General features: G+C 36.4%; 1 protein-coding gene across 1 annotated transcript; it reads right to left on the bottom strand.

Moving 5' to 3' along the window:
• Nucleotides 1–1,527: 1,527 nt before the first annotated feature.
• LOC131063760 (eukaryotic translation initiation factor 3 subunit A) lies at nt 1,528–11,206 on the bottom strand. Its single transcript, XM_057997669.2, has 13 exons — nt 10,761–11,206; nt 6,452–6,933; nt 5,872–6,087; nt 5,413–5,781; nt 5,218–5,247; nt 4,642–4,869; nt 4,276–4,437; nt 3,943–4,167; nt 3,650–3,856; nt 3,285–3,491; nt 2,966–3,046; nt 2,654–2,855; nt 1,528–2,535 (listed from the first exon to the last, which is right to left on the bottom strand). The coding sequence occupies exons 1-13, from the start codon at nt 10,804–10,806 to the stop codon at nt 1,886–1,888; spliced, it is 3,105 nt and encodes a 1,034-aa protein (XP_057853652.2). The 5' UTR covers nt 10,807–11,206; the 3' UTR covers nt 1,528–1,885.
• Nucleotides 11,207–12,598: the final 1,392 nt, after the last annotated feature.

Raw genomic sequence — 12,598 nt, 5'->3', positions numbered from 1 at the left:
TGGATCCTCTTACCAACCAACATCCAACGGGCTCATCCAAACATTCCTTTTCCTTAGTGGCAACTCAATCTCTGCTTGAGTGCTATTCCAAATAGTTCTCAAATCTGCTGCTTCAATATTATAGATCTGTCAAAATGGAATTTTCTTAGAATAAGCACTTCATGAGCGATGCATACAACTCAAAGGTTGCAGTGGGAGCAATACATTATGATCTATAAGAAGCTCAAAATACAAGAACATGGATGAGTTCGGAAGACAATTCCATGGGAGTGGCATTTTTAGGAACAGTACAGTAACAATGTTGATCAATCACTACTTCCATTTACGGTTGAAGTTCTTGATGCAACAAAATTCAGGGGTTTTCTCAATATTACAAGGAATAAGTGGATGACTTACAAAAGAGCCCACTAGAGATGAAATCTAGCCAAGTGCACATGCCCAACACCATAAATGCATGAAGCCCCTTATTCCTCAAATCTTAACACAAATTTGTGCCCCCAACAATGAGTTGTTTATTGACTTCCACTCTTCCAAAATAAATGGTAAGATGAAGGCTACTTGATTTTTGCATGTATGTTTGGCTATATGTATAAAGATAAGAACAGGGTATCCACGTTTTCCCAAGACAGCTCAAACGGATCCATGAATTCAATGACACGGAGCATCAGTAAAACCAGAGGGAGCTGCCCAAATTTGTGAACAGATATACCTTAAAGAGGTCAACGGTGCCAAAACATTCGCATATTTTGAAAAGACTTGAGGGTATAATACCCAAAAATCAAGAGTAATTGGAACCTTCTATTGTGCCTAAGTAGAAGGTATTGCTGCCATTTGTCCAATGGGCAGCCAGCTGCACAGTAAAATCCACGACCTACATAGAATAGAACTAACAGGAGCAGAAGAGGGTAGAGATGCATTGTTTGGAAACCACAAATAAAGCTACCAACAAAGTGTCCGTTAGTGCGTATCATTTGCGATCAACAAATTGCTAAAATAAATGATTGTGGTGGTATTTTTGTGTCATAATCACTTGTGGTTACATGTAACACTCACCCCATAGGACATTGCATATCTTGGATGGAAGGTATGAGATGTCTTAACGCAAAATTGCATATACAAAATGAATACAACATCAAACCAAGAAGAGGGCATTCTAGCATTCACTAACTGTATGCCGCTGAAGAGACGTGCACCCTCAGAGAGATCAAAATATTACCATGTCAGTAAGATGCTTAGTGTTTCTTGAACATACATGAAATCTTCTTGCTTTGTAAGGCAAATTTCATAGGATATTGAAATCAAAGAAAGCATGGCATTGAAACAGACCACACATTATGGTATTGGAGGCACACAGGAAGTTACCAAATTAAATGCAGAAATTGTTTAATTGGGCTTCTTAAAGACAATTTAAAAAAGTGCACAAGCATAATTCTACTCCAGATGGGACTTGAAATTTGGGTAAACAATTTTTAAGAAATTAAATTCCAATAATCAGGGAAACAAATGCATGTGACATGGCATGTGAGCTACCAGAAATGTGTTCCCTTATTGAAACATAAAATATACAAGATTCAACTGTTGAATGTCAAAAGCAATACAAAAACTATGACTAGAAACAGACCAAAACAAGAAATCTAAGCCAGTTCACTATTTCTACATTACTCAATAGGCAAATTGTCTGTCCACGCCATAACTTACCAGGTTTACAGCCCAAAATTGAATATTTCATTTCCATATCACTCAAAAGTAACAGTACTGTGCCAAATTCATTCCTTGACAACAGGCCTGACTGATCTTTTCAAACTCTATGCCAGGCTGGGCAACAAAAATCCTAGCCTATATTGCTGCTGTGCTATACTAGCAGTAATGGCACAGCCTTAAGTTTTTATGTAGCATGTCCCTCAACTGGTTTGGATGGCCTCCTCCACGTACCAGTACCTGCAGAACGATCTTCATCCCGTGTGCGCTCCACACGTTGGTCTGAACCTCCTCCCCTACGATCATCCCTATTTCCAAAACCACCATATTTAGGACGTCCAGATCCAGGTGGAAGCTCACGCCTACCAGGAGGATCATATCGACCCAAAGAAGCTCTTGCAGGCTCAGGGCGATCATTAGCCCGCCAAGACGGTGCATACTTGGAACCAGATGAAGGATTTACATCTCCAGCATGGTCCACATGCATACGATGTTCATCATCTTTGCCAGCTAACCCCTGACCAGAACCAAAAGATGGCTTGCGATCTTCAGAGACCAATGATTTCCTATCATCATGAGATGCCCGATCATCTTGACGCCAAGCCTCATTATCTACTTCAGCACCAGCTGACTCGGACATCTTATTTCGTAAGTGACGAGGAACAAACTTTCCTGGTTTTGCCTCCAACTGTTTTGTAATCCTTGGATCCTCTTTCAGCGCCTCTTTTCGTAGCCTCTCCTTTTCCTCCAGTTCCTGTTCACGCATCCTTTGTTTTGCTGCAATTTCATCCAGTTTTGCTTTCCTTTCAGCATCTTCTTTGCGCCTTCTTTCCTCCTCTGAAAAAGCAAACGCATAAGACAGCATTCATCTTTATATTTGGAAGCAGAAAGTTGTAACAAACGAAACCATATAACAAAAAGCAATATATAAGTCATATCTGAGCCTCATTCTTACCCTCGTGCTTACGAGCTTCTTCCTCTTCTTTGAGTTTAATTAACCTTGCCTCCTCCTGCCTTTTATAATATTCCATCTTTCTACGCATCTCCCTATCAAGTTTTCGATTTGCTCTTAGCTCTGCAAGTCTCTCTTCCCTCTCTCGCTTCAGCCTCTCAAACTCACCTTGGCGACGGCTGACTACTTGAATCTGGAAAGTATTCTGCATTATCAACAGAAAAAATAGAGTAACTACGGTTTAAATACCAGAAGAGTTATTTGTTAAAAACCAAAAGAAACATAAAACAAGAAGTAGCAAATGCAAAAGCCAACCTTATCATTTAACATTCTGATGAGCCTGTTTTTCTCTATAAGGTCTGCAGCATGTTGTTCTCTGCTTTGTTCAATTGCTTGCTGCCATAAGGCAAAACCATATTAGGAAAATTGAACAAGACTAAATAAAACTAAACCCAAAACATAGGTACTTAATACAAAAACCATGTCTTTTTGTCACAGAATCACTCCAAGTTTGCTTTAGGTTAATTATTTTAAAAAATATATATTCTTAGACATTCATTTAAATGCACGACTCAAATGCACTCTTTACTATCCCATATAGGAGAGAGATAAAACTAAAAGAGAGTTAGGAAACCTTTTGTTGTCGCTCAAAGAATATTTCATCATCAACCAAATGCTCTTTATATTTTGCCAAAATAAGAGGGGCTTCTTCTTCTCTTTTTGCCCTTTCCAGGTGATCCATAGTTTTAGCTAGCTTTTGAAACTTGCGTTCCATTTCCTGTCTTTCCTTAAGTTGCTCATTCAAAGCCTGTTCGATGAGGATCTGCTTTGTTACCTTCTCCTGCAATGATTAAGGTAATTACAACAAAGAAAGATATGAATTTCTTCTGAAATGAAAAGCATAAATCAAACCCATTTTACAGCTAAGAGTTCTGTTATTTCTAAAGCATATGATTCGCATAAATATAGTAAACAAAGCAACATGTAGACATTGCTTACACCCTCAATAGCAGGCTTCTTCCCCTTTTTCCCTTTCCTTCTCTCAGCCTCTTGAAGCAAAGCCTGTGCTTCTTCCAATTCTTTCTCTTCTATCTCTCTCCGGATTCTCTGCTCTTCACGTTTTGTATATTCAGACGCAAGCCTTTTTGCTTCTGCTTCTTCTGTTATTCTTTGTTGCTTCAATCTCTTGGACTCTTCTTCTCGTTCCTTGGAAAGCCAAATGTAAGGAAACAGATTAGAACAAAAACACTTGACTGGACACGATTACAAAACAATGCGAAAAAAAAACATACCATTTCAAGCATTTGGCGCTCTTGCTCCTCCTTGCGCCTCTCAATCAAAACTTTGCGAGCAAGAAGCTTCCTGTGCTCTTTCTCTATTGTCTCAAGTAATATAGGTGCAGGTAGAGCTACTTTTGTCACTTTCTCAGTGATTGGAGGTTGTATAAGACTTCTAGCTTTGTTTAAACGCTTTGCAAGAATAGTCAAATGATTTCGAATCTTGTCTGATTCAAGGTCCTGAAAACACAATAAAGATTTTAGCTTACAATAGTGTTCCTTGTTAAAATATTCCGAAATTTAAAATATTATCTTCAAAAAGATAAGTCACATTGCATGTTTCCACACCTGGCTGCCAAACTGTACAATTCCCTTTAAATGATCAATCTTCATCTGCACAAAATTGTACTTAACAGCATCCACACTGAGCTTTTCAACAATAGAGAAGTCAAAAAATGGTATCATTCTTGTTAAGTTTCCAATTTTCATAGTTTGATATACTTGAGACACCTGAAAAACACAAGTGTCAAGCATAGACATTAATACCAGAAAGAAATACTTGCAAAACAATTTTCAATTTGATGAGAAATATTAAGTTAGAAACATGTACTTCATGACACCATAACAAGATTAATACTAAACCACATGGGAAGAAATAAATGCATACAGTAAGAATTGACCAAATATGCACAGCAAAAGATCAGATTGCATCACCTGCTGCAACACCCTCAATGTGGTTAGCCTTTCCAATGAAGGAATATATTGTTCCAACTGTACTTCTGGAACAGGAGAAGCCGATGACAATTTGTCACTGAGTTTTGTGAGTTTTCCTAGAAGGGGCTGAGCTTTTTCGGCAAGATCCAGTGGGTGGAAATCATTTTCCAAGAGATGGTATAGATCTTTAACTTCTTGTGGTACGTAAGTCATCACACCTTTGGACACCTGACATACAACAAAGAAAACAATCATGCTTAAGTGCAGATTGGTTTGAGTATCAGGGAGCATTGTTTAATGCCCATTCCTGTAAAAGAACAATGCAGTTATCAGGAATTGAAACCAGAAAGCAAACCAAATTAGGTTTGCACTCTAGTTAATTTACATATAAAAACACCTATATTCCTGGCATAACACACCAATCCAAGTGTTTTCAACAAATGAAGTAAAATTTAAAATGGGGTCTGCGGAACAGAATGTGTGATTCATTAAAGATTGACAGGCATTTAAGTTAAAAGGTAAGATTTTTGAAAGTAAATAAGTGAATTTCAATAATTTCTAATATATGTTTCTTACCAATTCTGAAAGCAGTGCTGATCGCGACAGCTGCAAGATGAATATAAAAAGGATTAGACATGTAGGAAGAAGATTGATAAAAGAAAAATGAGTAACCACAGGATAATCATTTCTTCCAATACTACAAACATGTAAATTACATAAATCAATCCTTTGTGCACATCAAAGCATCTTTGAAAGAAGGATAAAGCCTACCACTTCTCGAGCATCTCTTTTGGGATCCAAACTAAACCCCAAAAGGCTAGCCATCTTTAAGCTCCTTTCCTTCTCATTCTCAATTTCAAAATGAGGAGCCCCATGCCTGTGATCATAGGGTGTAACAGAAATAGCAGCTAACAGTACAGATGATGCCATCAGCTGCAAGTCCTTCTGGGTGAGGTTTTTATTGTAGCTTTTCTGGAGAACATAAAGCTTGTACCATGCATAGGCATGATAAAGTTGACTTTCAGATACCCAGAATATCTTTGTCAACTTTGAGTAGTAAATTGCCATCATTTGTGGCTTAGGAGTCTTCTTTACCATGCACATAAGACCATGAATGTCCTCTATAGAACGGAAGGCCTCCTGAAGATCAAAACATAACAGCCGATGAAAAAAAGTTGATGAAAAAGGAAGAAAAACTTGAAATCCTGAAAGATGTTATAACACACAAACCTGCCAGAGTTCAAGCTCAGTTGCGATCTTGAGTTGTTCAAACCTTGTGTCAAGATAAAGCTGCAAACTCTCAGGCAAAGATAGATCTGGTCTATCCCTTTGATCTCTGTACTTATTCAAATTGCTTAAATGGTTTCGAATTATTTCACAAAGCCGACGAAACTCTGTCGTACGCTTATATTGCAGACAGAACTGGAAGGCTCTATGTGCAGTCATCTGTGCACCAAAATAATATACATAATAGTTTCAATCACATAGAAGATATTCAGTAGCCATGTGTAATCATGATTCTAAAAATTCAGTGTGTGTGTGTCCCCATTGTCAGCCTATTAGTCATTTCCTAACACTTAAGCTTACAAAGCAGAAAAGATCACAGCAAATGATTTGACAATGCATCCACTGTATATCAAGCAATCAAATGTATATGACATAGAAAACAATTAGGCATAATTGTGAACATGACCACTAGTCAAATTTTTAAAATAACTTCTCCATACATGAAAGCCCAAATTTTAATTACTCATGATCTGCCAAAAAACATTACTGGTTCACCAATCTTAGGATATCAACTTCTACTCACCGCATACAAAGCTTCCAATTTAGAATTGTTGCGTAGTATTTCAAGCACTGTTCTGTAGGTTTCCCAAAGAAACTTAAACCAAGGAGTGACAAGCTCCCTATCAGACCTGTCTTTCCCTTTTTCACCACTGACAAAGCTAAGCATCAAATCTTCTGGCCTCTTCTCTGCTTCCAAGTCCTCAACATCAAGAGCAATTTCAGAGGCTTGAGCCTGAGCTTGAGCCTGTTCAGCTCTCTCACTAGACAGTTGCAGGAAATACTTTATAACTTCCTCTAATGAGCTGACGTTAACTTGCTGACAAACGATACGATACTGAATAAGACCATCTTTTGCAAATCTTCCACGCCTCATGTCAACACAAAGTTCAACATATTTAAACATTATCTTCTCCAGTGTCTTCTGCCATGCTCTGTACCTCTTTGATGTTATCAAATCATGAAGAGCTTGTAATGCTGCCTGCTTCTGGCCAACATTCATCAACTCTGCATCCAAGATAATATAAAGAATTAAAGTTATTTACAATAGCAACAATATTACGAATGTTTGATAATTACCAAACTAAAAATTAAAGATGCATTATACATCGTTTTAGCGTATCAGACAGCCACTGATAATACAATAATGAGGGAAGTTCAAGCAGAGTTAAATGAATCCAATTCCAGATTATAATACATATGGGTGAGATATAACAAAAGTCCATCTAGAGTGAAGGGGAAAATGCAATAATCTTTCTACACATCCCATTGACAAAAGAAAAACTTGATAAGTTCAAGAAAAATACAAAACCTGACTTATGAATGAGGAAATATACCATTGTATAAACACTATGTTTAATGCCTAAGAAAAAGTGAGAATTAAGATCCAATAAGATTATAGTTATGCAATTGAAATATACCAAAGATAAATAATTTTACGTCATCTAACTAATCACAAGGGAATGATTCAGTGTTCATCTCTACACAAGAAATTAATATATATCAAAAAAAAAACATCAAATATTTGGAGCTCGTAAGTCTAGAGTTGCAGATAAATGCCATTCAAAACAAATGCTTAATAGCGCATACACCATTTCCAAATATTAATCAAAAGACCATTCTCTTAAAGCATCTCAGTTTCACTGAAAACTTAAAGTAAAGCTACAGATACCAGAAAATCTGCAAATTGCAGGAGATCAAGCTCACAATGTGCATTACATGTAAGAAGAAAAGTTAAAACTAAAGGATTTGAAAGGACTTTCAAATTTGAGCTGGACAACAGAGACAACTAGTTGTACATATGATCTGAAGTGGTTGATATGCCAAACTTCAGCAGGAATTGCATCAATGCTCGGGATTCTAATAAATTTCCAAAACAAGGTCAATTTAATCCGCCAGACTGCAGTACAGTGGAGGGACTGCAAACATACTAACCCAAGATGTTAACTCTAAACTCAAAAGGCAGGCTCCAATAAATTCGATGAAGCTAGGTAAAGTTCTGAAAAATCTTGAACGAAACAAGATAGTAAGAGTAGCTGGATACTCCTCTATCCCTCTCTGGGCGCAAGTTTCCCCATATCTGAAACGGATACATATCCAATATGGCCCAAATACACATCAAAAATTATAGCCACATTAGCCCAAAAAACCTTGATTTTCCAACCATGCAAAATACTATGTGGTTTGATTTTTTAAAAATTTGATGTAAATCTTCCTAAATTTAATTTATAAAAACTTCGAAAAAAAATGATATAAAGAAAACCTACACCTAATGAGAAAGACAAATGAAATGTTTTTCTATTTCAGCAACCCATTTTTTTGGTTTATCTTCCAATGCAACTCTACTATTTTTCTATATTGTAAATTGTTAAATCAACTTATATTTATTTATGTAGCAATTATGTGTATATAATACTCTATATTGCTTTTGAAGTAATGAAAATCCCCTCTAATAACTTAGAAAATTGCGTTAACTATGTGTATGTGTTTTTTATGAATGTCGTATGTAGCCGTATCAATATTGAGAGTCTTTAAAAATTGCTATATCCGTATCCAATACTGTATCTATATTTGTATCCATACCCTATCTATATTTGTATCCATACCCATATCCATGCAACTTTGTAAGACACTCATGTTCTTTTCCTTTCAAAATTAAGTGCATTTTATGTAATTGCATAACTGAACACCCTTAAATTTTTAAACCCCAATAGGGGAAACTAATCTTTCTCCTATGTTGAAAAATGAATTGACTGTACACCCATGGCTTTTGAAGAAGTATAACAAATAGGCAATTATTTCACCAGATATCTAAACTAAAGTCAAGACCCCACTCTAAACAAAAGCCAAGATCCCAAGCTAGATTTTTCAAAGATAATTCACTCTTCTTGAAACCACTTTATTTGCAAACTACAAATGATGCATATATCTGTACACTGTTAGTCAACATGAAAATGTGATCTTACTCTTTCTTTGTAGATACCAATTTTTCCACAACACATGGTCTGACAGTATCTATCAGTGATAAAAAAGTTCTGGCATTCACATCCAATTTGCATTTAGTAAGATTGAGGTTTTTGTTTCATATGATTTATGGAATTGAAGTGTTTCAGCCGACTTGGTAAAGTCAATGTATTATCATGTTGAATACCCCAGCTTCAAATCCCCAAAGTGACATCTATCTTGATTCGGCTGGGTTTGTTGATCCTAAATTGCTACTGTTGTTTCTATTGATTAAACCAGGTGAATTACCATATCCACTTCTCAGTGTATCATACACCAACGATCAACACCAGGTGCAAATCATGAGTGAATTTGACATAAGAGATACCCTCACTCGTGGCATATATGCCAATGGACTCCCTACAAGGGCATATCTCCTATTTCTTTTTACAGAGCAAACAAAGCTCATTATGTGAGGGAGCATTTTCTTATTGCTAGTTTCACCAATCAGCTATTTTTCACTGAATTTTAGAAACTTCGGATATACAACTACAGAATTTCTTGCAAATACATTCCCTCATTCTACTTTAATATGCATAAAAATTTACTGATGCAGCCAACTTTATTAGTGGACTCTATGTTTTGCTTCAAATATTAAGCATCCATCAAACATATCCTTACAAAATAAAAAAGAATTGCAAACTATTCTATGCATACAAAATGTTTCAATTCCTAGCAATTTCCTAGGAGAACAAAAGAAGAAACTCAATTATTCTCAAATCTTAATCAAGGGAACACCTCATGCTATTCTTACAAGTTACAAACAAACAAGGTTAAATTCCCTGCACTATTTATAGCCATTGAAATAACCCCCATTCATTGCTACAACTTAAACCAGATTGTAATCCTCAAAATTATATATACACACAAATAATCTATATTGAAAAAACAACCAGCAAACAGATGTGGACTGCAGGGACATCAAATATCCACCAAAATGCCATAGAATGTCCTCCTAGGATTGTATATAAATCAAAACACATTTTCAGGAAATTCAAACATGTATGCCAATAAAATTTTAAGAAAAAATTCCGTGCACAAAGAATAGAAGGTTAATGTTTGCAGCTCAAAAAATGAAAAACGTAATGTTGTCTGAGAATCTTGTGGGAAGTCATGGAAGTTACTGAAAATAAATTTATATTATTGGCAAATCTGACAAGTTTGTGTATATTTCATTAGTGAACTTAAGGAATATTATTTTAGAGGCTTGCTAGATTGGGAACATTGTTTAAAAGTTTACTAAAAAGCAAATATACTGTTTTGGAACCATATTAAAAACAGCCAACTGGTGAAAATAGCCCTGTAGAAACCCTAGCCATAAATAAAATATCAGTCAAACGTGTCATCTTCGAATCTCAAGATTCAATAGGCAGTTTATGCAGAAACGTTTCAAAAAACGGATAAGATGTGAATAATAATAATTTAGTGATGTATAAAACAGTAACAATAAAAATAAATTAAAAGGGGAAAAAAAATCAAGCTCATATTCCAAACCTTCAAAACCATCTGGACATTTCGAAAGATACTATTCTGCATCTACCCTAAAACAAAACAAAACAAAAAAGGCAATAACTGCAGAGGAGTGACTTTACTCTACTCAACAATAAACACTAGAAACCCTACAGGCAAATTTTTAAAACTGTAAAATGCGACAGGAAGCTGAATGATAAACCCCAAAAATACAGAACTCAAATAAGACACTGCATGTTCAATCGATCAAAACATAAAACTCCAATAAAACTCATAAATCATTTTAAGAGTCCGATCTAAACAAAATAGAAAGATAGAGATCAAAATCCTCGGGCATGAAAAAATTAAAAAGGCTTACTAACCTTCGGCCCTCTTGAGAGCATTCTCTGGCTTTGCAAAAGTCGCCATGTTGATAAACCCGGGTAAAATTCAGAAAACCCTAAATCTGCAGACGATGTAAAACCGCAGAAGGAGATTAGTTGCATATAGTGATCTTTCCCGACCTAAAACCCTTCGAAGGGCACGAAAACGCAAAGGACCACCGATTACGCTGTTTCGTCAGCCGATCGAATGATTAGAGTAAAACCCTCAGAACAATCGGATTCAACAGCCGATCAGAATGCCCAAAATTGCCTCTTTTCTAGTCTCAGCGCCGAGCCGAGATGACGGGTGAATCACAGGAAAAAATTGTTCCCTTGTATTCAGAGATGTTATCTTCCTCACTGCCCTAATGCGAAATTGAGGATCGATCTGAGCCGTTGATTTCCTAAGCCCGTGATGAAATTATATTGTGAATGAATAAGCCTGCTTTTTATGTGGTTTATGAGAACGGCTTACTTTAAGGTTGTGGTTTTGGAAGGGAGCTATTCTAAAAGCTTCTATTTTTAGGCTGCGGTCTTATGGAGGAGAGGTACTCAACTAACAATTGCACTTTGAAGTGCAATGGGTATGCTGAAGAGGGAGGTCAATTAGGAAAATTTTGATGCATTTTGCATACAATTTTTCAATGCATAAATTTAATTGGTATGATATTTAAAAAATGATGATGTTTGTGCAATTAAGGTCTCGATCGAGAAGTGATAGCTTAAAATCAACTATGCATCTAGTTATATGGTTCCAAACATGACTAAAACAAAAACTAATCAAGAAGATAATTAGGTTTTATTACCAACGAGATCATGTTATGTTTGTAGTAGGTGGAGAGGGAGATAGATATATAAAAATAGATAGAGAGGAAGGGAGAGGAAAGGAGAGGAAAGGAGAGACGAGAGAGATGTAAAAAGAAGGGAGTGATAGCGAGAGGAATAGAAATAGGGATAAAGAGAGGGAGAGATAAGGATAGAAAGGAGAGATAGATAAATAGGGGATGGAGAAATAAAGAGATATAGAAAGAGGGAGTGACACGCGTGCGCACACACACACACACACACACACATAGAGAGAGACAGAGAGAGATGGATAGGTAAGAAGATAGAAATAGGGGAGAGAGATAGAGGAGAATATGAAGATGGAGACGGAGATAGAGAGGAAGAGAGAGAGAGGGGAAGATAAAGAGATAGAGAGAGATGACGAGATAAATTAAATGTATTATATAAATTAAAATAAAAATTCAAAATATAACCGTTGCATAATAAATTCAAATTGTAAAAAGAAAAACAATTATAAATTAAATTATTCTAATCTTATAATTATTACTTGTAATTTCATAAAAGTCATAAATAATTAAAAACAAATTTCAAACTTAAATCTTAATTAAAAATTAAAATAGAATAATAACTTTAAACATAACACTAATAGAAGATGGAGGTGTTGTGGCCGTCGTCGTGCGCTAGGGTTTCTTTTGCAACTTTTCCAACAACTGGAGTGGATCAGAAACATGTGCATGGGGCTGATAGTGCCCTTGGTCGGGAGAAAAGGCAGGTGCAAAGGGCAGGAGGGTCTTCACAGATTCACAGGGAGGGGTCGACATGTGATGATGGTGGTGGAGGGATATGTCTCGCGCGTCTATTGCAAGGTGAATCATCTTTGTAGGGAGCGCAGTTTGGCTTGGATCAAACCAAGGATGCTAGCGGAGGAGGTTTGATGGTCGGTGGTAAGCCCGGCCAGCAGGGTAGTGAGCAGATTAATGGGAACTAGGAGAAGAATGTAAACGTCGCCCATAAGAGGAATGGACCAAAGGGTCTCTCTGGCTCTAATGTTG

The sequence above is a fragment of the Cryptomeria japonica genome, chromosome 5 (assembly GCF_030272615.1).
Source record: "Cryptomeria japonica chromosome 5, Sugi_1.0, whole genome shotgun sequence".
Classification (NCBI taxonomy): Eukaryota; Viridiplantae; Streptophyta; class Pinopsida; order Cupressales; family Cupressaceae; genus Cryptomeria; species Cryptomeria japonica.
This window is presented reverse-complemented; position numbering and strand designations above follow the sequence as displayed.

Excerpts from the sequence above, each read along its gene's own strand:
- LOC131063760 (XM_057997669.2), bottom strand. The coding sequence starts at position 10,806 with ATGGCGACTTTTGCAAAGCCAGAGAATGCTCTCAAGAGGGCCGAAG. Across the intron at positions 4,168-4,275 it reads TTGTACAGTTTGGCAGCCAG|GACCTTGAATCAGACAAGAT; the intron begins GTGTGGAAACAT and ends TTGTGTTTTCAG. Across the intron at positions 3,857-3,942 it reads AGCGCCAAATGCTTGAAATG|GAACGAGAAGAAGAGTCCAA; the intron begins GTATGTTTTTTT and ends TGGCTTTCCAAG.